Source organism: Vanessa atalanta, chromosome 7, assembly GCF_905147765.1.
Source record: "Vanessa atalanta chromosome 7, ilVanAtal1.2, whole genome shotgun sequence".
Lineage (NCBI taxonomy): Eukaryota > Metazoa > Arthropoda > Insecta > Lepidoptera > Nymphalidae > Vanessa > Vanessa atalanta.
The window spans coordinates 11,838,047-11,865,265 of NC_061877.1; the positions used below are offsets into that span (position 1 = coordinate 11,838,047).

The 27,219-nt window shown below is 32.5% G+C and overlaps 1 protein-coding gene across 1 annotated transcript in view; it reads left to right on the top strand.

Moving 5' to 3' along the window:
• Window positions 1-19,302: 19,302 nt before the first annotated feature.
• Window positions 19,303-27,219, top strand: part of LOC125065317 — a 31,776-nt gene continuing 23,859 nt past the window's right edge. The window contains exon 1 of the mRNA XM_047672853.1: window positions 19,303-19,368. Within this exon, the coding sequence (XP_047528809.1) occupies window positions 19,303-19,368 (66 nt within the window). The remainder of the gene's footprint in view (window positions 19,369-27,219) is intronic.

A 27,219-nucleotide genomic window follows, 5' to 3' on the forward strand; every position in this document is an offset into this window, starting at 1 on the left:
GCTTAGAACAACAAACGGTTATCTTGTATGCAAATCGTAATTTAGCAAATGGATAATAATAATAAGTCTCAGTGGAATCTTGTTTTGATAACGTTAAAATCTCGCTTTAAATCGAAATAGGTACGAAATCTTCTATAGAAAATGTATTTTTTCTAAACGGACCAAGGCAGAAATATTCTAATATTCATTTATATTTTAACCATAGATATCAGAATCGAATAGAAGTGACATTCGATTTTTTAAATCAATGTTAACACGAATGTTATGTTGGTTGTTGTCACGGACCATACTATGGGTTTTATTAACATTTATAGAGGAACTGAACAAAAACAAAAGAACTCTATAGAATTCAATATAAAACTTCTATAATATATTTATATACTAATTTTTTCAGCTTCACTTCAGGGGTTGTAGTTGTTAAGTGTATTTCGTTTATTCTATTCCAGACTACAATCTATATCTGTGCTAAATTTCATCTAGATCTGTTAAGCCGTTCTGGCGTGATAGAGCAACAAATATCCACCCAAACATTCGCATTTGTATAAGTAAGAAGCATTTTCCGACTAAAATGTCTTATATAACGCTATAAAAGGACTTGTTAGAATCCATCAATATATTAATATTCTCTGTAGCGCGGTTCAAAGGTATATGCCACAAGATAATATTATTATCTGAACAAAAATAGAAAATTGATATCCATTATAAAAATCATTACTCGAATGTCATGTCAGTATTCTCGTTCCATTTCGTTCGTTCGTGGAAAATTTAAAGGTCAAATTTGAGTGTTACGTTATGTAACGTTCAGTTAAATTTTAATAACAGAATGATTTTACTTCTGTCTCATAATTCAGTATACAATATATTATTATTATATTTTTTTTTAAATTATAGAAGTTCTTGCATCAGCTGATAACAATTCCAAACATCGCCAATATGCAGCAGCCAGCAACATTGGATAAAAAGGAATAATTTCCCTCCCTTGTGACTGCTATACTGGCTCACTCACGTAAATATTGAAAATTGTTTCAATATTTTAATTTTTGTGCTCAGTATCCACTGCTTCTTTTTGATCGTTGGTATTTCTCTAAAGAGCTGATGACTTAGTGGAGAAATAGTTTTATTTCACAATAAACAAAAGACAAAACGTATCTCTTATAGTCCAGATACAAACTGTAATGTATTTACATAGAATATTGAGCATGTAAAACAGATTCGAGGTCGATTTTGGAAGGTCCATCATTGTACATTGAAAATACACAGAATTTATTTCATTCAAAACTAATTAAGTCTCTTCTCCGGACATTCAGATCACGTTCCGTAAAACGGGTACTGTGCAATGCTTAAGCTTAGCATTGTTCTTTGTACGTCACGAATATTTAAACAGATTAGTGTTCTTATGAAACTTTTGGTATGTGAAATATATTTCTACTAGACTGTACAACGTACATGCATCAAGAAAAGCAACGATGGCATTGAGCGTCATCCGCGTATAAGTGCATCTTGGGTTGCAATGCTACAAAACAAGTGTGTTTTGTACTTTGTATAACTTAATTTAATTCTGTGTATAATAAGATTTCACGTGTTCTTTTTTTTTGAGCTGTCTATTACAAAATTAAAATCTCATGTCAAAACAACATTGACAAATAAGGCTTATTACTCGATATAAGATTATATTAATGATAAAACAGCTCGGACTTAGTATTAGTTCATTTTAATTATTATCATACTAATTAAAAATGGTGGAAAAGATTAACTAATTAGTTTATTGTCGGTTCTTCTCGGTACAATCTACTTTCCGAACCAGTGCTGATTTTATTAGTCTTTTTTTATTTGAATTAAGAATATTTCGATTTAGATTTTTATTGAAATTATATATTTTTTCTAGCTAGCTAGCTAAAAGACTAGAAATCTCGTGGTTTTGGTGGTGGGAAAATTCTCTACCGGAACATTAAATGTTATTGAGTTCTACCACAAAATTAGGAAGCTGTCAATTTTGTACTCCCGTTTCTCTAAAAAGCACTTAAAACCCTTAGTCTACTAATCAAACCATCGTACTCCAAAAACATTAGAGAGAGGTAAAATATATTGGTTAACTTATTAGTGCACTATAATAGCCCACGGTTTTTCCTGTAAGTGAAACAGGAGAGACAGGTGTTAGGTTAGTTTAGGGTTTCTGTGCCCCAAAGGTATTTATACGTGATGACCGGTTAAGGTGAGAAGCATAACAAAAGAAGAAACAAACTAATTTTCGCATTTATAAAATTAGTTAGGTTTTAGCTTGCCACGTGAGAAAACGAGTTATACCCCTGCATGCGACCTTTCTTACTCTTTCCTTTATATCTGTCTGTTTGTATTACGCACGGTATATTTTATATAACGTTATTTAAATTCATTTCTTTATTATTGTTTAATTCGCATGGGATTTTAGTAACGTATAGTATTTTATATTTCATGCCCTTAAATTCACAAGCATTGATAATTTATTTTATTGTTTCTGTTATCAATAAATAATATATAGAAAAAGCAATTCTTCGTTCCAATTTGGTGTCCCACGACACATCTCGTTTTCTTTTTCCTAATTAAAATTTACTTTCATTATACCCTGTTCAAGTTAGCTTGATCTTTTTGACAGACGGGCTAGTGATGAGAAACAGAAAATATAACATATATAAAGCAGTCGATGGAATGCGTACTTCAAATTAGAATTAAAAAAATTTAACTTATTTTTCTAAAAAGAGTTATACCAGCTAAAGACGCCCCAAACACTAGCCAAAGAGACACCAACCAAAAGGACCTCGATTCGTAACAATAACTTAACAATGATCTTTAATAAAGATATTTGTAGCAGTTACTGCCTGTTATTCGCGTCCATACCGTCCGACCGATGTAACATTGTACAAGCGTCTATTATTTTCAGTGGTTCTATTTAAATTTTACTTTGAATAATATATAATAGAAAAAGTCTCAAAATTTTCGAATAACGCTTGAATCCTATGAATTTTTTGTATTATATGTATTTTTCTAAATATTTTTATAATTTTTAAAATCATTAAATTAAGAAAATAATATGTTCGTCATTGCAAAATTATGTCGATTAGAAAAATTTACATCTGTCAAAAAGATCAAGCTATATTGTACAGGGTATAGCAAAATAATTTGGTATAAAGTACCATCAATGAGTCTTTAGCATAACACTTAGAGTATAATTTCTTCAAAACATCGTTGAAGCGATTATAACTGGAATCCAGTTATATATTTTATTTTACAAAACTACTCTGGAAAACCTCTAACAAAGGATTAAGAGAGAGAAATCCCAAGACGAATAAACTTAGGTCTTGGAGACTTAACTTTGGTCATCCTCAAACTTCGCCTACACTTTAATGGTAAAGGTCCATTAAACAATATTATTGGTAGCAAGATTTGCTAACAAGATAAGGCTTTAATTAAAAGTTAATACTTAGGAATAATATAAATTTTAGATTACTATAGATATGTTATCCTTAAAATATAAAGAACAATAAACTAAGAAAAAAAATCGACATGTTGAAACCACGTTCGCTATTTCTTAATTTTAGTCTAATTTTTCTCCCCAGTGGTTACAAGAGATGAATTGGAACTGATGATTTCGAGATTAAACCCGAGCCAGCACTTCTGATATTTCATGTGCTTAATTTGTCTTTATAGTTCATCTCGTGCTCGGAGAAAACATCGTGAGGAAACCTTCATGTAGGATGAAAATATGTTACGTATCGATCAACCTGTAATAGAGGTTGAGTGAGTTCCAAATCATTTCTCAAAAATAAAAGTGACCCTAGCCTAGCAATAAGACATTCACAGGCTGCTCACTTTACTTTATTTTACCCTACCCTCACCTCACCCCATCAAATGAGATAACCCACTTATCTCAGCGCAGCAAATAACAATGGTGTTTTATGACCTAATTATACATACGAACAATTCTTTATAACAAAAACCTATTCAGTACTTGTCCAGTCAATGCGAGGGAATTGTTAACCTGCATTTCTATAAATACCAAAACTGTGAAAGTTTAAATTGAATTTTTGTTTTGTTAACTTTTTACTTTTAAATTTTATTTTCAAATGTACTAAAGATAAATTGTTGCTAAAGGACACGAGGATCTTTTGCATGGTAGCATGTGTTAACATTAAAATATTAAGTATTCTTTATATAGTGCCAATTATATAAGAGCCGAGATGGCCCAGTGGTTAGAACGCGTGCATCTTAACCGATGATTTCGGGTTCAAACCCAGGCAGGCACCACTGAAATTTCATGTGCTTAATTTGTGTTTATAATTCATCTCGTGCTCGGCGGTGAAGGAAAACATCGTGAGGAAACCTGCATGTGTCTAATTTCAACGAAATTCTGCCACATGTGTATTCCGCCAACCCGCATTGGAGCAGCGTGGTGGAATATGCTCCAAACCTTCTCCTCAAAGGGAGAGGAGGCCTTTATCCCAGCAGTGGGAGGTTTACGGGCTGCTAATGCTAATAAAAAAAAAATGCCAATTATGTAAAAATAATACTTTTTTTATTTAAATTCTTAATCCTTAAGATTATTTACTTGTACTTAGTATCATGGACTCATCATTATTTCCACCGTCAATCATTAATTCTGCATTTCATTGTGTCTGTATAAAGAGTAATTACGCCAGTGTGATTACAGGCACACCAAATCTCAGATCCCATAGTTACAAGCACATATAAATGAGAAGTGTTTTTATCATTGCAGAGTAAGTTGACGTGCCCTTGTTTGTATGTCTGCTGTCTTTGTCTTTGTCTCTTTTATTTAACAGAGCTATTGCGGCTTTACTAAAATCCGCACAATGTACAAATATACTTGTAACGCGATAAGCTGGTGATATACTTGTGACTATTGATTGATGATATGCCACAACTGTGTCGTGTACACTGTGCTACTGTTGTTTTGTTACTGAAAATCGAACAATTATCGATCGAAAATCGTTTTTTTTTTTTTATGGTATTGGTTGGCGGACGAGCATATGGGCCACCTGATGGTAAGTGGTCACCACCGCCCATAGACAAAGGCATTGTAAGAAATATTAACCATTCCTTACATCACCTATGCCCCACCAACCTTGGGAACTAAGGTCCCTTGTGCCTGTGATTATACTGGCTCCCCTTCTAACCGGAACACAATACAATGTACTGTTATTTGGCGGTAGAATATCTGATGAGTGGGTGGTACCTACCCAGACGGGCTTGCACAAAGCCCTACCACCAAGTTCTTGTGTTTTATGTATAATAAGGATTGGTTTATACATATTTTAGTGCAGTATCTGTTATTGAAAATAAGCTTATCATCGAGTACCCATTTGTTCGAATGCCTGTTTAAAAAAATAAATATATCAAGTAAATTGATTTATACTTAAAACAACTGTAAACGTCTGAAATGTATTAAACATACTTTCTAATAATTACTAAATGCCGCGTTGGCTATAATTCATTACGGTCGTTGTTAATAGGTTCTTTAATTAAGTATGCTCTGCGATTTCATCCTACAGATTCCATTAAATTGTTGATTCATATCAAGATTTATTCATTTGTATTCAAGCGCTTTATAGTTCTTTATTTACAATTGCCATGACGTGATACCATCATGTCATACATGGAGTAAGCATATGTCGGATTCAGCTCTGGATCGTTCTCATCGACAGAAGCCAAAGTTATTTTATTAAATGTCTACAAATTCCACCTATTCCACTATTCCAATAAAATATGGACATATCTTCAGGAGGAACGATAATTTTTATCCCACAACCAAGTTCACCGAATAATGTTCAAGATAATAAAGAAAATTATTGGTAATATACTCGTCCAAATATGTATATTTCTTATGTAGAATTGAGACCAAAAATCACAAATCCGAACAACGCTGAATTATTCATAGTCAATTCTTCTTCTTTAGCTACAGCTGACTTACCGTCTAGTGGGCCATTCACTTATCTGTTTCCCTTGAATAAAGACACGCCTATGAAAACAGTTTTCCCAAAAGACGTTTTTATTCAAGAGAAGACTTTCTTTTATAACTACGAATATATAAACATGACTTTTCTCCGGAGTGAATCAATAAGCTAATATGGAGTAAGACGCTGCTCATATTTATGGGGTATCTCCGGAGCCTAAAAGCAATTTGTTACGTCAATTATATTTGATATGGATACGTTTAGAACATATTGAAACAATGAAATTGATATCAACAGAGTATTTTTTTAGTTTGTTTTGTTATTCATACTAATTGTGTCCCTTGGGTTCGAAGGGGATAAAATAGAAATCGACCCAGTGACAATATTGAAAAATGAGATAAATGGCATAATATGATGGTAAGTACCGGTATATAGCAAATAGATCTTATAGTCTTACGGACAATTCCTTATTATCTTATAATTGTGTCTGCGTAAGCTCTGGTAATGATGGTACGGTATAAGAGCCGAGATGGTCCAGTGGTTAGAACGCGTTCATCTAAACCGATGATTTGGGCCTAGGCAAGAACCACTGAATTTTCATGTGCTTACTCGGCGGTGTAGGAAATTCAGCAACATGGGTATCCACCAACCCATATTGGAGCAGCGTGGTGGAATATAAACCTTCGCCTTAAAGGGAAAGGAGGCCTTAGCCTAGCAGTGGGAACTTTACAAGCTGTTAATTGTAAGCTATGATATGGTGTACTCGTAAATACAAATTAATCACATGAAAATCGGAAATGATTGTCCGTATTTGAGCTCGTATTTTCGTGTAAAATCAGCTTTTTGTCCATTCAGCAATCTGGATTCATAAATAAGTAATTTAAGGTAAACATTTTCTACACAAATACTCAAAGTGCTCCTACTTTCAGAAAGCATTAGGCTCGTCCGTCGCTTCCGCCTGTTTTAGTGTTCTCCAATCATTTCCCTCAATACCTTAACCTAACTTACGATAATTCTGACAATATTGAACGAAACCGTCGCAAAAGCACAGACCTTTTCAGTCAATTACCGAACTGACGTAGGTATTAAGCAACATTTCAAGTAAAACATTCAGCTAACGGAAAATTTTACTGAAATTGTGTAACAAAATTTTATGTTTTATAAAACTTGCACAATGTTTTCCAAATCCTATTTGCCGTCGCTCATATTCCCTGCAATTTTACAGGTTCTTAAAATTTAAAAACGACGCGAACATTTTTATTCTCAGGTAAAGTTAAACGAAAGTCTGTACGTACACTGTATATTTTAAATTTGGCATGATATTTTTTACGTTACATAGATAGGCGTACGGCATGTGGACCATGTAATGGTAAGTGGTCGATACTGCCCAAAAACATTGGCACCGTAATAAATATTAATAATAACTCATAGTACCAATGCGCTACCAAATCTAGGGAACTAAGATGTAACCTCCCATGTGTCTGTAGTAAGATTGACTCACTCATCCTTTAAACCGGAACACAAAAATACTAAGTATTACTCCGATTTTAACATCTTATTTCAGTGCATTTGTGATGTAAGGAATTATTAATATTCAAAATCAAAATCAAAATATACTTTTTCAAGTAAGCTTTTACAAGCACTTTTGAATCGTCATTTAACAAACTATATTAAATGAAGCTACCACTATGTAGATTCTATCGAGAAGAACCGGAAAGAAACTCAGTAGTAACTCTTTTTCAACATTTACTTCGAAAATAATATATAAACAAAATTCTCACTTTTTGTATAGTATTAATTAATTTTTACCATCAATTTAAGCAAAGGTAGAATTATTCAACCATCACAAATAAAATATCTTACATTCGTCCATACATAATAGATAAAATAGGATTCCATGGAATGGTATTCGGCATCCAACTAATATAAAATTTAGCTGATATCGATTGAGCCGATACCTTATAATTCATGTGATGGCTCAGATATCCCTAAATATTTGAAATTTTCCCGCAAATACCTCGGCGAAGTGAGTTCGAGATCCGAATTACTTTATAGTTCTGAAAGGTCAGGTTGACACGAAAGGTTAAAATAGCCTTAATACAATTTTGGACAAGCTACAGATGCAATTTAAAAATGTCACAACACCTTTGTTTATTTAGTTTGCTTTTGTTAAACTAGTTATTGTATAAATCATGACCTCGTGAAATGGTGGCAAGAATGCTTTTGCCGGTGGGAAGACTTGGGAAGCTAAAATGTTATGTCCCTTGTGCCTGTAGTTACACTCACCTCGCCGCGAAGCTTGTCCTTTAGTTCATCTCAAACATTACTAATTTATTTCATTGTATCTGTTATTTAATACATAAATAGTGGGTCGCCCGTGAACCTTCGCGTTTATTCAAAAAAATTTTGCAGGTTTTGTTTTGATTTAATTTCGTTGTAAACTGCAAGTCACTTATCTCCATTTGGCGCCAAAATTATGAACAATTTTTAAAATGATATTTTTAAAGTAGTATTCAGCTAGAGTTGGAGTTTATCGATAACAATTTACTTTAATTTTGTTTACGAATTTTTTTTTATTTTTCTCATGCAGCCGTAGTACAGTTCTCTATTCGACAATTTAGTAATGTGTAGTCAAGAATTCTCTTTAATTTTCTGCACATCAACGGCTACAGCTTTAAAGAGCTGTATACAATGTGACCATGTATGTAATAAGACCATGATCATTTTTTTTATGTACAGCTATCGTCCCATAATCGGCTTACACTATTAATACATAAGATATATAGTAAAAGCAACTTCGATCCAACCGGGTATCAAACGACATATATATTTTTTATTTTATTTGAAATAGCCCGGTTTCGCCTCAGATTACATCCTCAAGATGCAATCGTCTAAAATTCATTAGTTTTGCAATATCCTTTAACGTTTCTTAACGATTGCTATAAATTTTACGATTAAATATATTTGAACGTTACCTGTTGTAAAATCGTATACTTTGTCTCACAAGAAATATTAACCTATAACTCTTTGTTATCTTGATTTAAACTATAAGGCTGAAGAGTTTATGTAGTTGAATATGCTCTTTTAAAGAACAACAAGTACGTTTTGAAAAATTCGCTTCATAATTTAAATATTCTTAAATGACGTGTACAGAAATACGCGTCGCATGATCGTGAGTATTATTTATTTATGTTTCCTTTTTTTATACCACTGCCATAATTAAAATTCTAAACGAAACGCTCTGATTGGTTTAGACAATATGTAAACTATGTACAGCAATTTCTTAATAAAAGGATATGTTACCTATAATAATATTTTCTTTTATATTTATTTACAAAATTAAGCATAGCTCCTTCTATCAAGTGAAGGCTACGCTTTAAACTGTCCCCTAGAGAACGCTTTCCTGTCTCATAAAAGCGTCCTATAGGTTAAACAAGAACTTTACCTGTTCCTCGAACTTTAACTCGATTGTCAATGAAATACATTTAATGGTTTCGGTATTGAAATATTGCTCTTATAAACTATACCTGGGCACAAATTTAAGAACCTATATATATATATATATATATATATATATATATATATATATATATATAATAGGTTATTAAATATTCGTTATGTACTGTACATAATAATTACTTTTCTTTAACAAAACGTAAACAATTCCTTCTATTTGCACTTAGTATCGTTGTGTTCCGGTCTGAATTAGGTTTGAAGAATTTGAGGCGATTGAGCCCACACAGGGTAGTGTACCTACAGGCTCAAGGGATGTATCATCTTAAATCGCAAATTTGTAGGCGTATTGACAATGTAATTAATGGTTTTTATCTCTTACAGCATCAATGTATATAGTCGGTGGTGACCACATACCATAAGGTGGTATCTTATAAATGTGTGTATTTTGTAGAAACCGACGGTTAAGGCTATGATTTATTATAAAATCTTGTAACAAAAAAAAACTTTAAACCAACCAAATGGATAATGCAGACATTTAAATCGAGTACGTAGGTACATTTAAACTAGTTTTTAGGTCTTAAAACCGCTGAGCGAACTTTCACAAAGGTTTTTCATTAAAAATTCACAATTCTATTTGCTCAGCGGAATTAATGCAGATATCATTTGTTTTTTTTAATTTAATGTAAAATATAAAACCGAATTCGTTACTGATGAGAATTCTTTTACGTAAGCTCCGCTTGGGTTTCCACACAATCATGAATTATTTACTGTAACTGTGGTAATTTATTGACTGCTTTGAATGCTTAATTAGTTTATTGGTTAGGTCAGAAGCTGTAGACTGAAAAGTGAAACCTCAGCTTAAACCACAGGACGAACCAATAAAGCTACAAGGTTATTCTGTCGCAATAGAAAGTGACGATGTTTATTATTTCGTGTATCCCAAAACCTTTGGAACAGTGTCGAGTTGCCCTCCTATTGGATTATGAGAATAAGAGAATAGAGACTATAGCTATCTTTGTCACTCATGCACATCTACCCCATATCTACTGCGTAGCTGGTGCCAAATAAGATTGTTAAAGTTTTGACACCACATATGTGTTTATTTTTTTACCCATAATAGTCTAACATTTGGCCATGTCTGATCTCATGTTAAGCATCGACATGGTCTATGATGTATCACGCATGCCATATCACATATCTGCTGATACCCGTTAACTCTAGATCTGAAGACACCGACGTTTTTCTATCGGGAAATACAGACTCAGACAATTGGGAGGGATCAGTACATGATTCACTTATTTCACGCACTAATAAGTTTTTCAGTTATTTTATTAGATTAACTTCCATTACTTGCGTTTCTGCTGATTTTAAATGGAACACCGTGGTTAATAAAACTCTATAATCTAAATTAAGCACCGTTATTCGAAAGAGGTTCTGCTCAGTAGGTAGAATAGGTTCTAAATATACAATGCTCAAATTTGACGCCAATTACTTATTAACAATTCAGATTGATAATATGTATAAATTCGCAAACTTAAATTATTACCATTTCAAAAAGTTATAGTTATAGGCTTAAGTCTCAGTATTTGCACATTTTTTTTATTTTTAAAATAGTTGTAATGGAATAGGCTTGTCCTCCATCTCACCTGATGGAAATTATAGATGAAGACGAAGGTGGTACACGCCCATCCAAAAGAAACCTGGTCAGATTTCAACTTATCAGGAAAAATAGACCCAGGTAGGTCGTTCCAAATCTTGGCGACTCTCACCAAAAACGAGCTATCAAACCGTTTAGTTCGACTTTTGGATATGTCAATAACGTATGGATGAAACTTTTGCCTGCGCCTAGTAGTCCGATAAAGGAATGGAGATGGCTCAATCAGTTCGAACAACATTTTTTTTTTTCGAGATATGCCTTAACAATTTCATTTGTATCATCAATTAACATATACACTTATAATTTACATACCAATTCGAAATGTTAATGCTAACTAGGGTCATGCTAAATAGAGCATTCAGAGAATTCTGTAGTTACTGTTTTCCACAAAATGAAATTAAATATATGTAGATTATATGCCCTTTATATAAAACATCTAGTCATTTACGACGAGTCTGCAAACCTTCGATGCTATAATAAAGATCGAAGACAATATTTTGTCACACTAAAGCCTCATGCATGCGAATATTCCCTCATATTCACGAATATTATTAATCGATGCCATTAAAGAAGACGGATATAGAACTCTTTATAACGAAGAAAATTTGAGAATACAATGTTCAAAGACGGATGATCTATAAGTTTGTCATAATTAATAAGGTAATGGAATATATTATGTATTTTATACAAGCATAGGAAATAAAATCATAGTTGACTTCGTCCAATTAGGACATTATAAGTACGTTTAGTAAAATTTATATCAAGAACTTTATGTTTTTTTTGTTATTAAAAATACGTAAGCAGGCTGAACCATACCTTACATCTTCAGTGCAGTCCCTTGTGTAGTTATTCTGACTCAATCGCCCTTAAAAGCGAAATACAAAAATATTAAATAATACTGTAACTCTAGGAAATTTTGACTTAGGGTTGATATTCATCTTGTTCTTGACGGTGAATGTCAACGTGGTCAACATGAAGGTAAACATCGTGAGAAAATCTGAATATGTTGAATTTAAATTAAATTCTGTCACGTGACGTGTATCAACTGACCCGCATTGCATCGGCGTGGAGAACTAATCTCCAAACCTTCTCCTGAAAGGAAGAGGAGACCTTAGTCCAGCAGTGGATTTACAGGACAAAATTAGAAGACAGTTCATAAAAATACGCAATCTTTCTTACAACATATACATAAGCTCACGTACTCACAAAGAGAAAAGAAAAGTAACCAATTATAAAGTATACCATTAGTTCCCAAAAGGGAATTCAACTCGGTCTAGCACAGGAGTAGCATTATCTAGAAAGTATTCAATTGCGATCGTGAACGGAACACCGAGTGCAATCATGTTCTAAATTTAAAAATAAATCAAACCTACATAATATTTGAAGTAACACAATTGTTCCTACTAAACGCCTGTAGATCATCATATATGCGTGTTTTACGCACGCACTATCATAATATTTATACTTTACGAGATATTTGCAAGGCGAAGTGAGCCAGAAATAGATGATGGTCTTCATATTTAACACATCAAGCATTCTCTATTAAATTTCATTGTTTGAAGCGTTATTCTTGGCTGTTGTTGATGGGTGTATCTGCAGCGACTTGATTAATCGTTAGAAGAAAACCAAAAAACCTAGGAATTTTATAACGTAACTATCTTTAGCCACTTCAACACTATGTAGTTACTATTGTGTCTAGTATGTTACTAGTTCATTATACCTACATGTCTCATTTACATACCTCTACTTCTTTTGAGTTTTAATTGAAGGTACGGTTGTATGCTGTAGGTTAGATTTTAATAAATTGAAATTTCGAGAGGTGTCGTGGGACATTTTGTTAAAAAGAAGTTAAATTCACTATATATTATGTTTTAAATAAAAGACTACCCAATAAAACAGAATACCAACGTTCAAGAATAATTAAATGATTAAAACAATAACAAAAAATAAGTTTAAATAATATTTAATAAAACTGTATACTATAGAAAGAGATAGAGAGAAAGGAAACGAGAGGGAAAGTTCTGCCAGTTCTCTACTGTAAGCCGTGTAGAAAAACTTCGTTCCAATAAGTTTCTAGTAAATGTAAATTAATCCAAGAAATGTAATCACGTTTTCTATATTTTATTATGTATAGATCCAAAAAAATTAAACATGCACAGTGACAAGCTCTCCAACATGCAAAGAATTTACATAAATTCAGACACGACACATTCGTACAATATGCATTAACTTGTAGCTGCAAGTGCATATGAAGATGTTATATTTCATAATGGCTTATTTAAAAATTACTATCTAATACAGAACTGTCAAATGTTTACTTTCTATCCTACTTAATCCAAATTTAATTCTTAATAATTCATATTAAAAAAAAAAGTAAACAAAGCTAACTTATTTGAACATTAAAATGTGTTCTTTTTTTAAATGGGTTAATAAAACTAACCAAGAAGTTACCATTGCTATTTAAAAAAAAGGTATGAAATTATTTTGTTGTGGTCTAGAATTATTCGCTATTATATCTGAACCAAATTTATATTGGACCTCATTTTGGATGACATAAAAATAATTACTGTAATCGGACATCGCTAAAAAAAGTTGTCGCTGTACGTACAATAAAAATTCTGAAGAATTGAGAACCTTTTCCTAAAAATAACATACATTGTTGTTGACAAAAGATTCGAAATATGACAAAAGACGATTAAAATTCGGTAGAGTACGAAACAAACATTAAACCTTAAGTCATTTAATTTTTACTGACAAAAAATATGATGTATAATTAATTATATAATTTTATTTTTTTTTGTTATTTATTTTATTATAACATTATAATATTATTGCCAATTGTGAACCTATTTGAGAATTGTCATTTATAAAGAGGTCATATATTTCAAGAATAAAAATCATCTCTATTGAACTTGAACGATAGGAAATTAGTCGACTCATATCGTGTTGTGTTTATTTTGCTAGATATCTTCGCCGATCGATAACCAATTGGAATGGTTTTTTTATTTTAGAGCGTATATATCGTCCCATTTAAAAATGCATCCAATAGGTGTAACAATAATGGACAAAAAGTATTTTCATTTTGCATCATAACAACCCGTCTACAGAGCTGCACTCACTTATAATTTACTAGTATTTATTTTGTTATTTTTATTTCTCCAACCTTTAAACATTATCTAAATTTGTAAGCTTTTATTTAAATGGAACATTTGTATTAAAATATACCCAACATCCACAGACAGCTGTAGCGCTGTGTTAATTACTTGGTGAAATAATGAATAAGCCTGCCGTATTCAAATCTTGAAGGCTAAGCCTTAAGAAAATGTTACCGGCTTAGCAATTTCACGAATAATTTGTACTGAAAATTGTTGTACGGGAAATATTTAGGCTTTAAGTATTTTCCAAGACACCGACACATACACTTTTATATATACATTCAGAAAAAATATAATCACATAATTTTTCTAACCTGAACCTACGACCTATTCTGGTTTAAAAAAGTACAATTTACTATTGTACATCGAATTGAGTGAAAATCTAGAAATAGTTTATTCGTATCATGTATGTACAATGGAACTGACAATTTTGTCTCATATTCTAATATTTCATAAATTCTAAGTATATGCAAACATCTGCCACAACTACCCCTCCCCCAATCCCACAATTTGGGTTTCAGTCACTATGGTTTGCTTCGAAATTTTTATAATCGTACTTATATTTTTAAAGACCTTTTAAGCAAAGCTGAAAGTATATTGAAACAATTTATCAATCGTGAGTAATCCATATTATTTATTATCGAAATTTGTATAACGTGACACGTTTACATGGAAATGCTTCTCAAGGAAGTCCTCTAACGATAATGGTATTCGTGAAAGCTACGTATTCGTTCTGTATTAGTGTGTGTGTAACTGTGGATAATGGATTCATATAAACACTAAATTAAAACAAATATATATAACTTATTGTAAGATAGCGACTAGTTAAAACCCTCAATTTATTAATAATAATAATAATGCCACCGCGTATAATCTCAAGGATTATTTTAACCCAATGACTTATTGATCCAACCCGGAGGTGGAAACAACTCTCGGTGGTATTAACTGCTTCGTTATTCTAGTGGCTAACTTATAAGGTGGCAGCTCTCGAATTCCTGGGTTCAAAGCGGGTTGAACCGTCAAGAAATTCTCCTTTGATTTTGCGCACGAACTATCTCCGGTCGTGTCAGCTTCGCATCCCATCGAGAGTGGAATATTGAGTGCCCCTGAGTATACGCACACACCCAAGCACTATAATATCCCCTGCCATGACCTGAATTGGTCAGGCAACCATTATCATTCCAGATCTAGTGCAAGAGACGATAACTTATCCTGAGGTTGTTTGACTAACCGACTATATCAGCGACAATAGATTTTAAATATTTTTCAAATAGTTCCCATGATGTATGTAAACTTGTATTTTACATAAGATGTTTCCAGAATTTTAATTCGATCTATTCTAAGGAAAGGTTTCCATTTGTTTGATGTACTAGCCCCCTGATATTTGAAAGGCAAAACCGATGCCGGCGGATACACTTAAATTAAAATATGTTATTAGTTACGGTAAAGAAAATACTTATTTCTCTACGGGTTAAGAAATCAAAGGAAAACTAAGGGCTTTTATTCTCTTTTGCAAAAAAAAAACTTTATGTATGTAACAAATAAAATAAAAATATTTTAAAAGATAAACCATTTTCATTCAAATTCATTTATTTAGTTAGAAATGAATCAATATCATCATTTTTTTATTTTTTGCTCAATATATAAAAAAAGTTGAAATAGTCTTAATAATAAAGGAGTTAAAAAAAATGAGTAGGAAGTAATGATGCTATATATAAAACCATTACTTTCTTAAGAAATCAACCCCGTGTCATTAGTTAATGCATTTAATTAAAATATTGCTAGTGTGAGGAAAAATATCCTGTCTCTCGTATCGAATAAAGACCATCATGACATGAATATTCATTTTCGTCCTTACTAAGAAAATAGTTATAATATATTTTGTCTTTTTTTGTCTTATGTTAAAGTTCTGATGGAAGAAAAAGATTAATCACTGTATATATTCACCGGTTAAAGTCTTGTATATATGAGTATAAGTACGTACTTATTATTAGTAGTTGGAAAGTTCTAAAAGTAAGTACCTCTAGAACTTTCCTTCGTTTCCTTTCCTTTTAGAACTTCGTTATAGTACCGCTTATAGTTTTATTCTTTAGTATATTTTTAAACATTTAACTACGAGTAAAACTTTAATTAGTCCTACTGTCGAAAAATATATTTAACTAGCAGTTCCCCGCTGCTTTACTGGCGTGGACGTTGAATATTTATATAATATAACTTAAAATATTACGTTAATTTAAGACCTCTTTGTATACCATATTGGTGTGTATTCCACCCCTTAGGGGTAGAATATGCAGGCTTAAATATGTATCTACTAATTTTTAAACAGTCCCCCAAAACTTTTTAAGTTACAAACTTTAGTTTCTAACTTAAAAAGTTTCTAACTTAAAAAATGACGGTTTTCCATACGAACTTTTAAACCCTTAGGGGTAGAATTTCCAAAAGCCTTTCCTAATGAGTCAACTCAATAAAACAATCCTACTCATCAAATTTCATGACCCTAACTTAAATAGTTCACTAACCTACTTATACCCTACTTAAATCAGTCAGTTAAGACATGTTACTTTATAAGTATAGATCAACATGTTCTCCAAATGACGTCTCTATCTAACTCATGTCTGTTGAGTTTTAACAATTTGCAAGTAACTTACCACCAGTTCACAATTATACTAATAAGATACGAAGGTAAAAATAAGCACAATTATGAAAAGGTAAACGAATATCATAAAAATTATAGCAAAAAATCTTGCTTCTCTAAACACTCTTAATTTAGTAAAAACTCGGCAGGAATAATTAATTTCTTATTCATCCTCGTTTTTAACGAACTCCAACTTGACGTTGATTTTAGCTTTATGAAATGTTTTTTTTTTTTAAAGTCTACAGATCTACATTTAGTCTCAGATGTCATACCTACTGATTTTATAAAGTAAGGCAGTTAATTCATCGCTTAAATGGAATAACTTTTCTTGGATTAATTTGATAAAGGATATTAAGGATACTAATACTAATTCTCTATTCGATCAGAAAACGTGTTACTCTAGACTAGAAACTAATTTAAAGATATTTTTTGATACATTAAACAAAATTATGAAGTTAAAACGTGCTCTCTAAAAGATTTCAATGTGAAGAATATTTGCGACATAAATAATATCCAATAACTGCAACTAAAATTTGAAAATAGAAACCATTTCTTTCGCTTTTGTATTTAAATAAAATGAACGCTAACAGACCTACACTCTCTAAATAAATCTGTTTGACTCGTTTCTGTCAAGATACCGAGTGAATTTTTCAAGTGTTCGTATATGACTACAAGGATGTCTACTATATTGTGTACGTTAGTGTGACTATAAGGTTGAGGCCGCATTGCGGTTTTTTCCAGCTAGTGGTTAACCGCTACAACCGCGAAACCGCTTGAGACACACGCACTACGATTAAAAACCGCGAAACCGCCCGCGATTCTCACAGTTTGAAGATGGATATGTATGTGTTGTTGCTCTGATATTAAGAAATAGAAAGAGAAGACGTCAGCGTACATTTCACAAATATTGGATTCATCCACTCACAAGCCGTAGATTTGAGAAATGATTCTCCATAAGAAATATCAAAGCTTAGAGAACATCCTGAGAAATTTTTCAATTACTATAGGATTTCAGTAAACAGCTTTGATAAGGTTTTACACATTGTGTGTCCACACATCACCTTGATCTCATAATCATCACGCGGTGGTCTACCGAATACTGACCGAAAACCGCCCGTGGTTATTGCAAGTGCGTGCGCGCCAACTAAATTCTATGGGTTACAAATTTTGTCGCGGTTTTTACCCGCGAGCATTTTGTAACATTTCGCGGTTTTAAAATCAGTCGCGGGTAAAAACCGCATTGTATTAGTATGCTTAATACACAAATTCACGCGATTAAAAACCGCAGCGGTTTAACCGTAGTGCGGCCTCAGGCTAAGGAATAACAAATACTTTCTTACGATAAGTATTTGAAACGGGATATTTACCATGTTTGTTATTTTTATTTGGTGGATCTCAAACATCTACCCTCAAACTTCAGTCTCGTTTAATAACATAACATAATAAAAATAACCATGTTAATTTTAAATCTTAAATACTTTATTTTTAATATTTTTGATACTCAATCACGCCGAACGGCTGAACGCATCTGAATTAAATTTGGTGCAGAGGTAGATTATAGTCTGAAATGGCACATACATTTTTTATTTTTACTGGAAATATGCCTAAATAGCCTAGGAATCTTATATATTAATAGCGTAAGTCGATTTTTGTTCCAGTGATTATGGCACGATAGCAAATCAGTAAGGGTCTCATTTAACCGCCTACCGATATCGTAAAAAAAAAACAATAACTTAAAATTACGGAATATAATAAGAGAAAAGAGGAATAAGTGTTAATATAATTTTACGAAAATCTTATTGCTCCCTGTGATCTCTTCCAGACAACCTTTGATAAGGGGATTTTTAAAATCAATAAGATCCGTATTTAACTAAAAGGGACTGTAGTCTATATATATATATATATATATATATATATATATATAGTATTTGTTGTTCCAATATATACATATATATATAATATTTGGACGTTGAAAATGAAAACAATATTTCCTATAAGTGAACGCTGTAATCTCCAGGCAAATAAACACTGCGTAGTTGAGCCCGAGGGCGTGATATGTTCATTTTTTATATATATGTACTAATATATTTAACTCCCTTATCTTATGGACAAGAGATCTTACTCCAGCAGTAAGATAATTACTAATTCTTACTATTTTATTATTATTAGCTCGTAAATAAGAATTTATTATTAGCACATTGAATGAAGTGATAAGTTGGTTTTTCAACAAGACATTACCAAGATAACGACAATTCATTTACGAGCTACGTGTGTAATCCGTAAATCGTATTAGCCCTAAATGCTGGCATTAAGATAAATATCTTCCCACCAATTCAATTTAAATTACACAATGGAACTGATTCCTTTCAGCCTCTAGACGGCACGTAATAAATTTTCCTCTTTTCTTTTCAGATGTGAAAGTGATCTCTTTTGTGGGATCTCACGATATTACCTATGAAGCGTAAATTATGTGCGACTCCAACTTTTACGTGTGACGACGACATGGAGCAATTAAATGTGGTAAGAGAAATACAATACATACATACATTTTAATTATATGATCTATATATAAATAGGCTAATACATAACAGTACCATTATCTTCTCTGTTTATATTTAAAAAGACCATATATTTTTCTTAAAATTTTTAATGATAATTATAGTCGAATTGCGACCTCTGGGACTTTATTACATACTCTACATCTCTACAATACATACTCTACATTATGAGAAGTTTAAAACAGTTTTGAGAAAAATGCTTTACGGTCAAAATATAAGTTATTTTTATTGTTCTTTTGTTTCTACGAGTTGATAATTATGTACCCAATATTCTTATTTTCATGTGGTTTCTTATACTAAAACATGGTAACATTACCAATATGACGTAAATCCAAATAATAATACTGAACAAAAATCCATTTAAATTCACCGTCTGTTCATCATACCTGCTGCTTTGTAATGTATAATTAAAAGGGCTTACTTGTCCTGTTCTCCACAACAGAACATCGGGCATTGTAACTAGGTTTGTCCTATATCAACAACAAGTATTTTCCTTACTCTTTCTTGAAAATATTTCTTATTATAAAGAAAATATTATTGGACACATATTAGATAGGATGTATGTTACGTTATTTGTAAGACCCTTATATTTTATAACTCAATTTCCGAATGTGACAGTTTTGTAAAAATATGTCGCAGTTATTCTCAATAAACGAATCGCCTTGAATGTTTTCTAATTACCCATTTTGATAACGATATATTTAAAAAAGAAATGTTTAAATATAGTCTTGAATTACTATCAGTATTTAAAACGGGAAATTTACCATGTTTTTTTATTTTTATTTGGTGCAGCTCGATAGTTCGACTTTGTCTACAAATGTCTTGTTCACGAGAACAATACTGATAGTAATAAAAATAACCTTGTCTTAGAAATAACAAATACTTGGTGGTAGGGCTTTGTGCGAGCCCGTCTGGGTAGGTACCACCCACTCATCAGATATTCTACCGCCAAATAACAGTACTCTGTATTGTTGTGTTCCGGTTGGAAGGGTGAGTGAGCCAGTGTAATCACAGGCACAAGGGACATTACATCTTAGGTCCCAAGGTTGGTGGCGCATAGGTGATGTATGGAATGGTTAATATTTCTTACGGCGCCTTTGTCTATGGGCGGTGGTGACCACTTACCATCAGGTGGCCCATATGCTCGTCCGCCAACCAAAGCCATAAAAAAAAAAATAAGACCAGAAGTTATTTGTTTAATACAAATTTATTTACTACCCTCAAGAAAACAATTTACAAAACGAATCTACTTTGAAAGCAATTAAATTTAACAAACCAAAATTAAATTAAACGAAAAATAATAATGAAACACCTCTGAAACTATTACAAAAATTACGGAACAATCTAACAAAAAACCCAACGGATAGAATGACGTTGCCGAGATGTTGACCCGATAACAGCCGAAAAGCAAAGAGAGCACAACCACACAACCGTCTCGCCCCAGCGCCGATGCAAAAGTGAAGCACCGCACGGTATTGCTCCGTTCTCGTGTTGCTATCCCTTCCACCTGACGTCATCGCGCCGATGTACTAGGTTGAGAGGGATTTTCCTCTAAGACTTGTTAATTTAAAATTATGGCATAATAATTATAGCAATAACTGAAAGTTATAAATGAAAGTACGGGTTTAATTGTAAAACATTATTTATTAACTCATTTAGGAACAAATAGTCAATAGTGTGCAAATGAATAGAATTAAAAATAGAAAAGAGTTACTCGATCTCATCTTTGCTTTGATTTTCTGAAGTTTCCTCAATAATAGATTCCTCTGCAACTGAAAAAGTGTGTACTTTAGGCTCGGTTCCTTCTTCTTCTAATCTGTCTTTATGCATTTTAATAAAACTTTCATGTGCATTTAGCGCTTGTCTTCGCTCCCTACCTTCAAACAAAGTATTTTCCCAAGAAAAATTAATTTTAAAGGGTTGGTCCTTAACCGTTTTACTAGCTGTATTTTTTAATTCTTCGTAATGGTCTAAGTACGATCGCTTAAGACTTTTCTTATCAAGAGATAGATAACTTTTTTTAACTTTCGCTTCTTTTTTGATGGCTTCTGGAAAGAGTATTGCTACGGTGTCATTAAAAATAGTTTTCTGATTTTTCATAATCTCAAGCATTCTTCTTTCTTTTTCAAGGCGCTGTGCTTCCAGCTCTCTCAACGGTTTTTCATGTTCAATTAATTCAGCTCTATTAATTCTTTTCTTAACAGCAATAGTTTTTTCTATAAGTTTCTGTATTATTTTTTGCCATCTTTCTTCCTGACCAACAACTTTCATTTTCTGTTGTCTTCTGGCTTCTGCTTCTTCTTCGTGTTTCCTTTCTTCTTCTTCTCTTAACTTACGTTTTTCTTCTTCTTTTAGGGCTAATAACTCACCTTCTTTTCTTTTAATTTCGAGTAAAATTTCAGGGTTATTTTTCATCCAATTGTCTTGCCATACTATGAAGGTCTGCATCACTTTAAGCTCTCGTATAAGCATACTTTCCATGCGACCTATATAAGCTGGATTTTCAATCATAAAAATTGGAGGATATAAAAACATTCTGAAAGAACCATTTACATCGCTTACTCCGATAATGTTTTTAGCTAACGGAAGTGTATGTAAGCTTACACTAGTAAGCATGTTGCCGGATAATGTTTGAATCGCTATCGGCTGATCGCTCCTGAGAAGCAAATCCCACGTTTCTAAATCTCCTTCAGAATTTGTTATAAATAGTAAACTAGGTTTATATAATGACCAAGTTCCATCGGTTAAACGATAAGGTCGCTTTTTCCAGATAAGTGGTCGATCTTTTAATTTATCAGACCAAATAGCAAATATTTTACCACCTACAGTTACTGTTATTTGATTAATAAAAGGATTTTTTTGTGATTGAGTTATAATACCATCATGTATGTTACATTTGAATTTCAAGTCGCAATACTCCGAGTTCACTACTTCTCCGGTATTAAATTCATGTCCTTCCCATGTGATCCGAGCTAATCCACCATGTTGAGAACCACAATAAAGGATAGTATTTAATTCAGATTCACTTTGTGGTAATATGTCACACTCAAAGTACTTTCGCCCCGTCCCAGTGTTTCTAGGAACATAATTATACCTAATTACAGGTAAATTCATCCCGAAACTTTGAAGGGGTAAAGTTTGTGGTTGTCCCGCTTCACCCAACAAAATCTTATAACATGGCTGCAAATTACGATCCAATACCTTATAAGGCGAAACATCAACTAATAAGCCTGATGGTCTTTTAAGTATTCTTTTAGATTTCTTTACTTTTTTACCCTCAAAAAGCGTTACGTTTTCTACAGATAAATTCCAAATCAGAATTGTACCATCTTCTGACCCTGTGAAAAACATAACAGACTTTTTACCATCACTTAATAGAGATGTTGTACCGGTTGCCGTGACGCTGAAGTTAGGAGAAAGCCAGTTAATCGCAGTGACTCGGCCATAATGACTTGTCATTAAATTACTCAAAGCAGTTGACTGTACAACAGCATTATCCTGAACGTTCTTCATCCATCCCATATGTGCATTCATAGCAATTTTATATTTTTCTCTTGTTTCGCTTAAAACTTCAATTTTTTCTACATTTTCTAATTTATTCGTTATATCCCATACCACAATTTGCCCATTAATGCAACCACCGACTAATATGTTCTCATCAAAAGGACAAAACGACAGTACTAGAACTTCCCTTGGTGATTCTAAGTATAATTTTGGTAATAAACTATCAATGTGACTCCATATCAAAACGGGATTTAGTCCATACACCGCTCTTTGAATTGGATCGGGGCGAAGACCTACACTTTTCATTACTGATGGTGAATCATCAGAATATGATATGGCTACTATTCCAGACCACATAGGATGAAAAACGGCTGATGATATATACTTATCTTTTGCTCTCACATCAGTAAAACAAACATACTCTTCGAAGGTCATTGTATCATAAACATCCATTGTTTTTTCTGCTACTAAATTAGGATAATCGTTGCAATAAATGTCCATTACTGTATTCAGTTCTACAATACTGTCCATTTCAGTTCTCTTTTCATTCATAAAGTTATTAATTTTTTTTATATACGAAGGCCGTCGCATACATTTTAAGGCATTTTTGAAAGCTTGTAAGCCAACGTCATCGGGAGGTTCTGTTATCTTTTCCTCTTCTTCGTCTGAACTTCTTTCTTCTTTAATTTTTTTTTCTTCTGGCTTATTTTGACCTACATCTCCACCGGCATCGGCATCGTCGGCCCCTCCCATAGCGTCAGCAATTGATTGAGTCCACATATTTTGAGGATAACGTAGTTCAGTTTGTGCGTAATTATGGATTTTAAATGGACTCGCTTGAGAAGCACAATCAACCCTACGTCGAAATACATTATTAAACTTTTGCCTATAAGGAGTCAATTCTATATACCCATCACGAATTGAACTGGTATCTCTTACTCTAAATCTATTAGGTTCATACTGTTTTGGAAACTTTGTTTTGATTTCTATTTCTAATAATGGTCTTGTATTTATGGGTTGTAATTCCTTTAACTCAATTTCACTACCAAGACTTTTCCAAGGTCGAGGTTTCTTCTGAACGGCTTTCTCTAATTTTTTCTCTTGTCTCTTTATAAATCTATCAGATTGCTGTTTACAATGATCTCTCGCTTCAGTTGTACAGCATACATAGAATTCATCAACATCGTTTGATTCATCCACAATGTAACCCATCAGTACAACGTCACCGGTATATTTATGTAAGTGCTCTTTCAGGGGATAAAATTCAGATAACTCGCCACCTATTTCAATAGTTTCCATTATCAGAGATTTATTTATACCTTTCCAAGGGTATTGAGCATTAACGTGAGTTCCCACTACCATTTCGATTTGGATTTGTGTTTCTTCACCAATTACTAGTCTATGTACACCTTCAACATCATATTTCGGTATGAATCTCTTTCTCCGAGGCAATGGTTGCGTTGATGTCATTTTTTCTGGCGTTCTTTTATCTGCAAATATTTATCAAAATATTTTTAGGTAAACAACAATATTGATTGCTGTTGACGTTACGCTTGAGTTGTAAATATTGACGTGACATTAGACTTTTTTTAATTTATATTATTGTAAGTACGAGGTCTTAGTTACTAAATTATTTAAGAGCTGCATATATATAAGTACAATTATAATAATAATAACTTCAACTTAAATAAATAATTATACAATACAATATTACCAGACAACTGTTTCAGGAACTGGTACCTTCCCTTAAATTACTACAAGATTTGGCAGTGTAGAAAAAAAAAAGTGTTGTGTGTTTGAAAACAAATAGACAACATTTCTTATTCTTATTTTCACATTTTTTCTCAATGTTCTGTGTAGGTTTAAGGTTCAGATTTTTCGTCGTGTATTTTAGAAAATAAACACTAAAAAAACATATTTTATAGACAAACCTTACAGATAAGACACAAGTAAATGTTACATATAAAATAAAAATGAAATTTCATAATGGATTTTTTTTTCGCGATGTATCTTAGTTCATAATTATAAAAAGTTCCAACATTTATATTTACATTTTTAATTCTCATGTCTATAAAATACACACGTGTTGCAATCGTTATCACTAAATTATATTTCCGTTTCCGAGACATACTTCTAAAACTTTAATATTCTTTCAGAGAATCCCGTAAATTTTCCTGTACAGAGAATGGCATTTTAATATTACCATTATTTCTTTCTCTGAAACGTGACATTTAAGTGTTCTCCATGTTCGTGAATAAAACATGTCAAAAAGAGTCGGCTTTTACCAGCCGCTGTAATTTATGAAATATAAAGTTAAATGTTTTACGCTTTTAGCTGAACCATATTATAATAAAATATAACTTTTATAGTTAAAATTCAAAAATCAAAACCAAAATGTTCTTTGTCAATATGCCATGGCACAGTAATAAATTAATTTAATTGAATAGAACCGGCAAAAACTCGGTAATAACTCTTTTCGACCATGTTAAATTGTATTTCAAATTTGTTGAGTTCAACTGTTAAATTAGAGCAACAAGTTGTGTTAAATAAAGGGACACAATGTTGGAATAAATTAAATTAACCTTTACCTGTTGTAATTTGCTCATTTTCAACACGTTCTTCTTCTTCAAAGCTAGATCCAGAAGAGTCAGTTTCGTCATTTTTGATAGTCGCTTTTGGATCTTCATCTTCTGAATCACTCATTCTTCGAGGAATACCTAGTCCTAAGAAAATATACATAACTTACATATTTACATATTCTACTCGTGTTTTCTTAACAGCGACCGCAACCTAGACAACACAGGGGATAGAAATCCTGAATTTTGACCGAATTTTTTTCGATAAACTTCAGATACGCATAATAAATTTTAATGTATGTGTACTTAGTACTTATATCTCATCTCGGGCTCATATCTGAAAGAAAACATGAGAGTCCTGATTGTGTCTGAAGACATTCTGTTACATGTAAATTCAAATACATAGTCGAGCCGCGGTATGAATTCTATCCCATTTTCCTCAATTCGACAGAAGGCCTTTACTCAGTAAAGGGAGATTTACAGGCTTTTACTGTACTGTATACCTTTTTTATTTGCTTTTATACGAGTCAAAGTCGACGACACTCTTACTCCAGGCAAAATAAAACACGTATGATCGCTCTTAAAAATGAAGTTTTAAACTGTACACAAATTTATTTATTTATATGAAAATATTGGTCAGGACTTCGATTATGAATATACAGTATATTTTTATTCCGTTGAACCCTTTCACTCTTCGGAGCTCTTTGTCTCGAAAAATACGATATGTATTTTTCGCTCCGGATGTAAGCTACTATCTGGAGCTGTATTTCTATGCCATTTTATTCAGTGATTTTCTAGGTCGTATATTTTTAAAAATAGTTAAAACTAGCAATCACAGTGAATTTTCACTGTGTTTTGTATGTTTAATTGCATAAGAGATGACACGAGGAATATTAGGTGTTTACACAATATATCTAACTGATAATCTTTCAGAATCTATTAGCCCGGAAACAACAAACTGTAGGTACATTTATAACATCTGAGTAGCTATTTTGTTTTTGACCTCATAATATTGTTAACAAAATATTTCTGTTGCAAACACAGAAGCAATTTATGTTATGAAAGAAGTTTCCAGAATATCAAACATACGATATAAAAACAATTCAAATAAACTTACCTATTTATTAATTATATATTATATGTATAACTTTACCAATTTATACGGTGCTATGTATACGTGGTACGTAATTCGTTATATCAAATGAATAGTGCCTAACAAAACTACAAGTGATGTGCGCATGCGTCAACCAGCTTTCTGTACCAGGCAGAGATTCCCACCGTTTTAGAGCTGTCCCCTTTTTAACGGTTAAACACGAGTAACTAGCATAAAAAGTTACATAGATTTATCGAGTCCTAACACTAAGGCACGAAACCGCTATCTTTCAAAAACTCTGTTAGAAATATATAAAGAAATATATATCTATATATAACGATACTCCATAGTAATTCCATACATCACTTATCGTATATCATTTTGTATAGTATATGTATATATGAATGTAATATTTGTAAAATTCATTTACTGCATGACTGGAAAGAATTCCAGATACAACGCCGTTTGAGGCATGGGGGGGCGAACATTGCCAACTTACGAACTCCGGGCTATTGACAATTTATTAACAGAAAACCCAACAACTTTTATGGAACCATTCCGAGCCTGAAACCGGACCTTAAATGTACAGCCTTATGCAGCTAGCCTAGTGGCTAGTGATCGAGCTATTTACTACTATGTT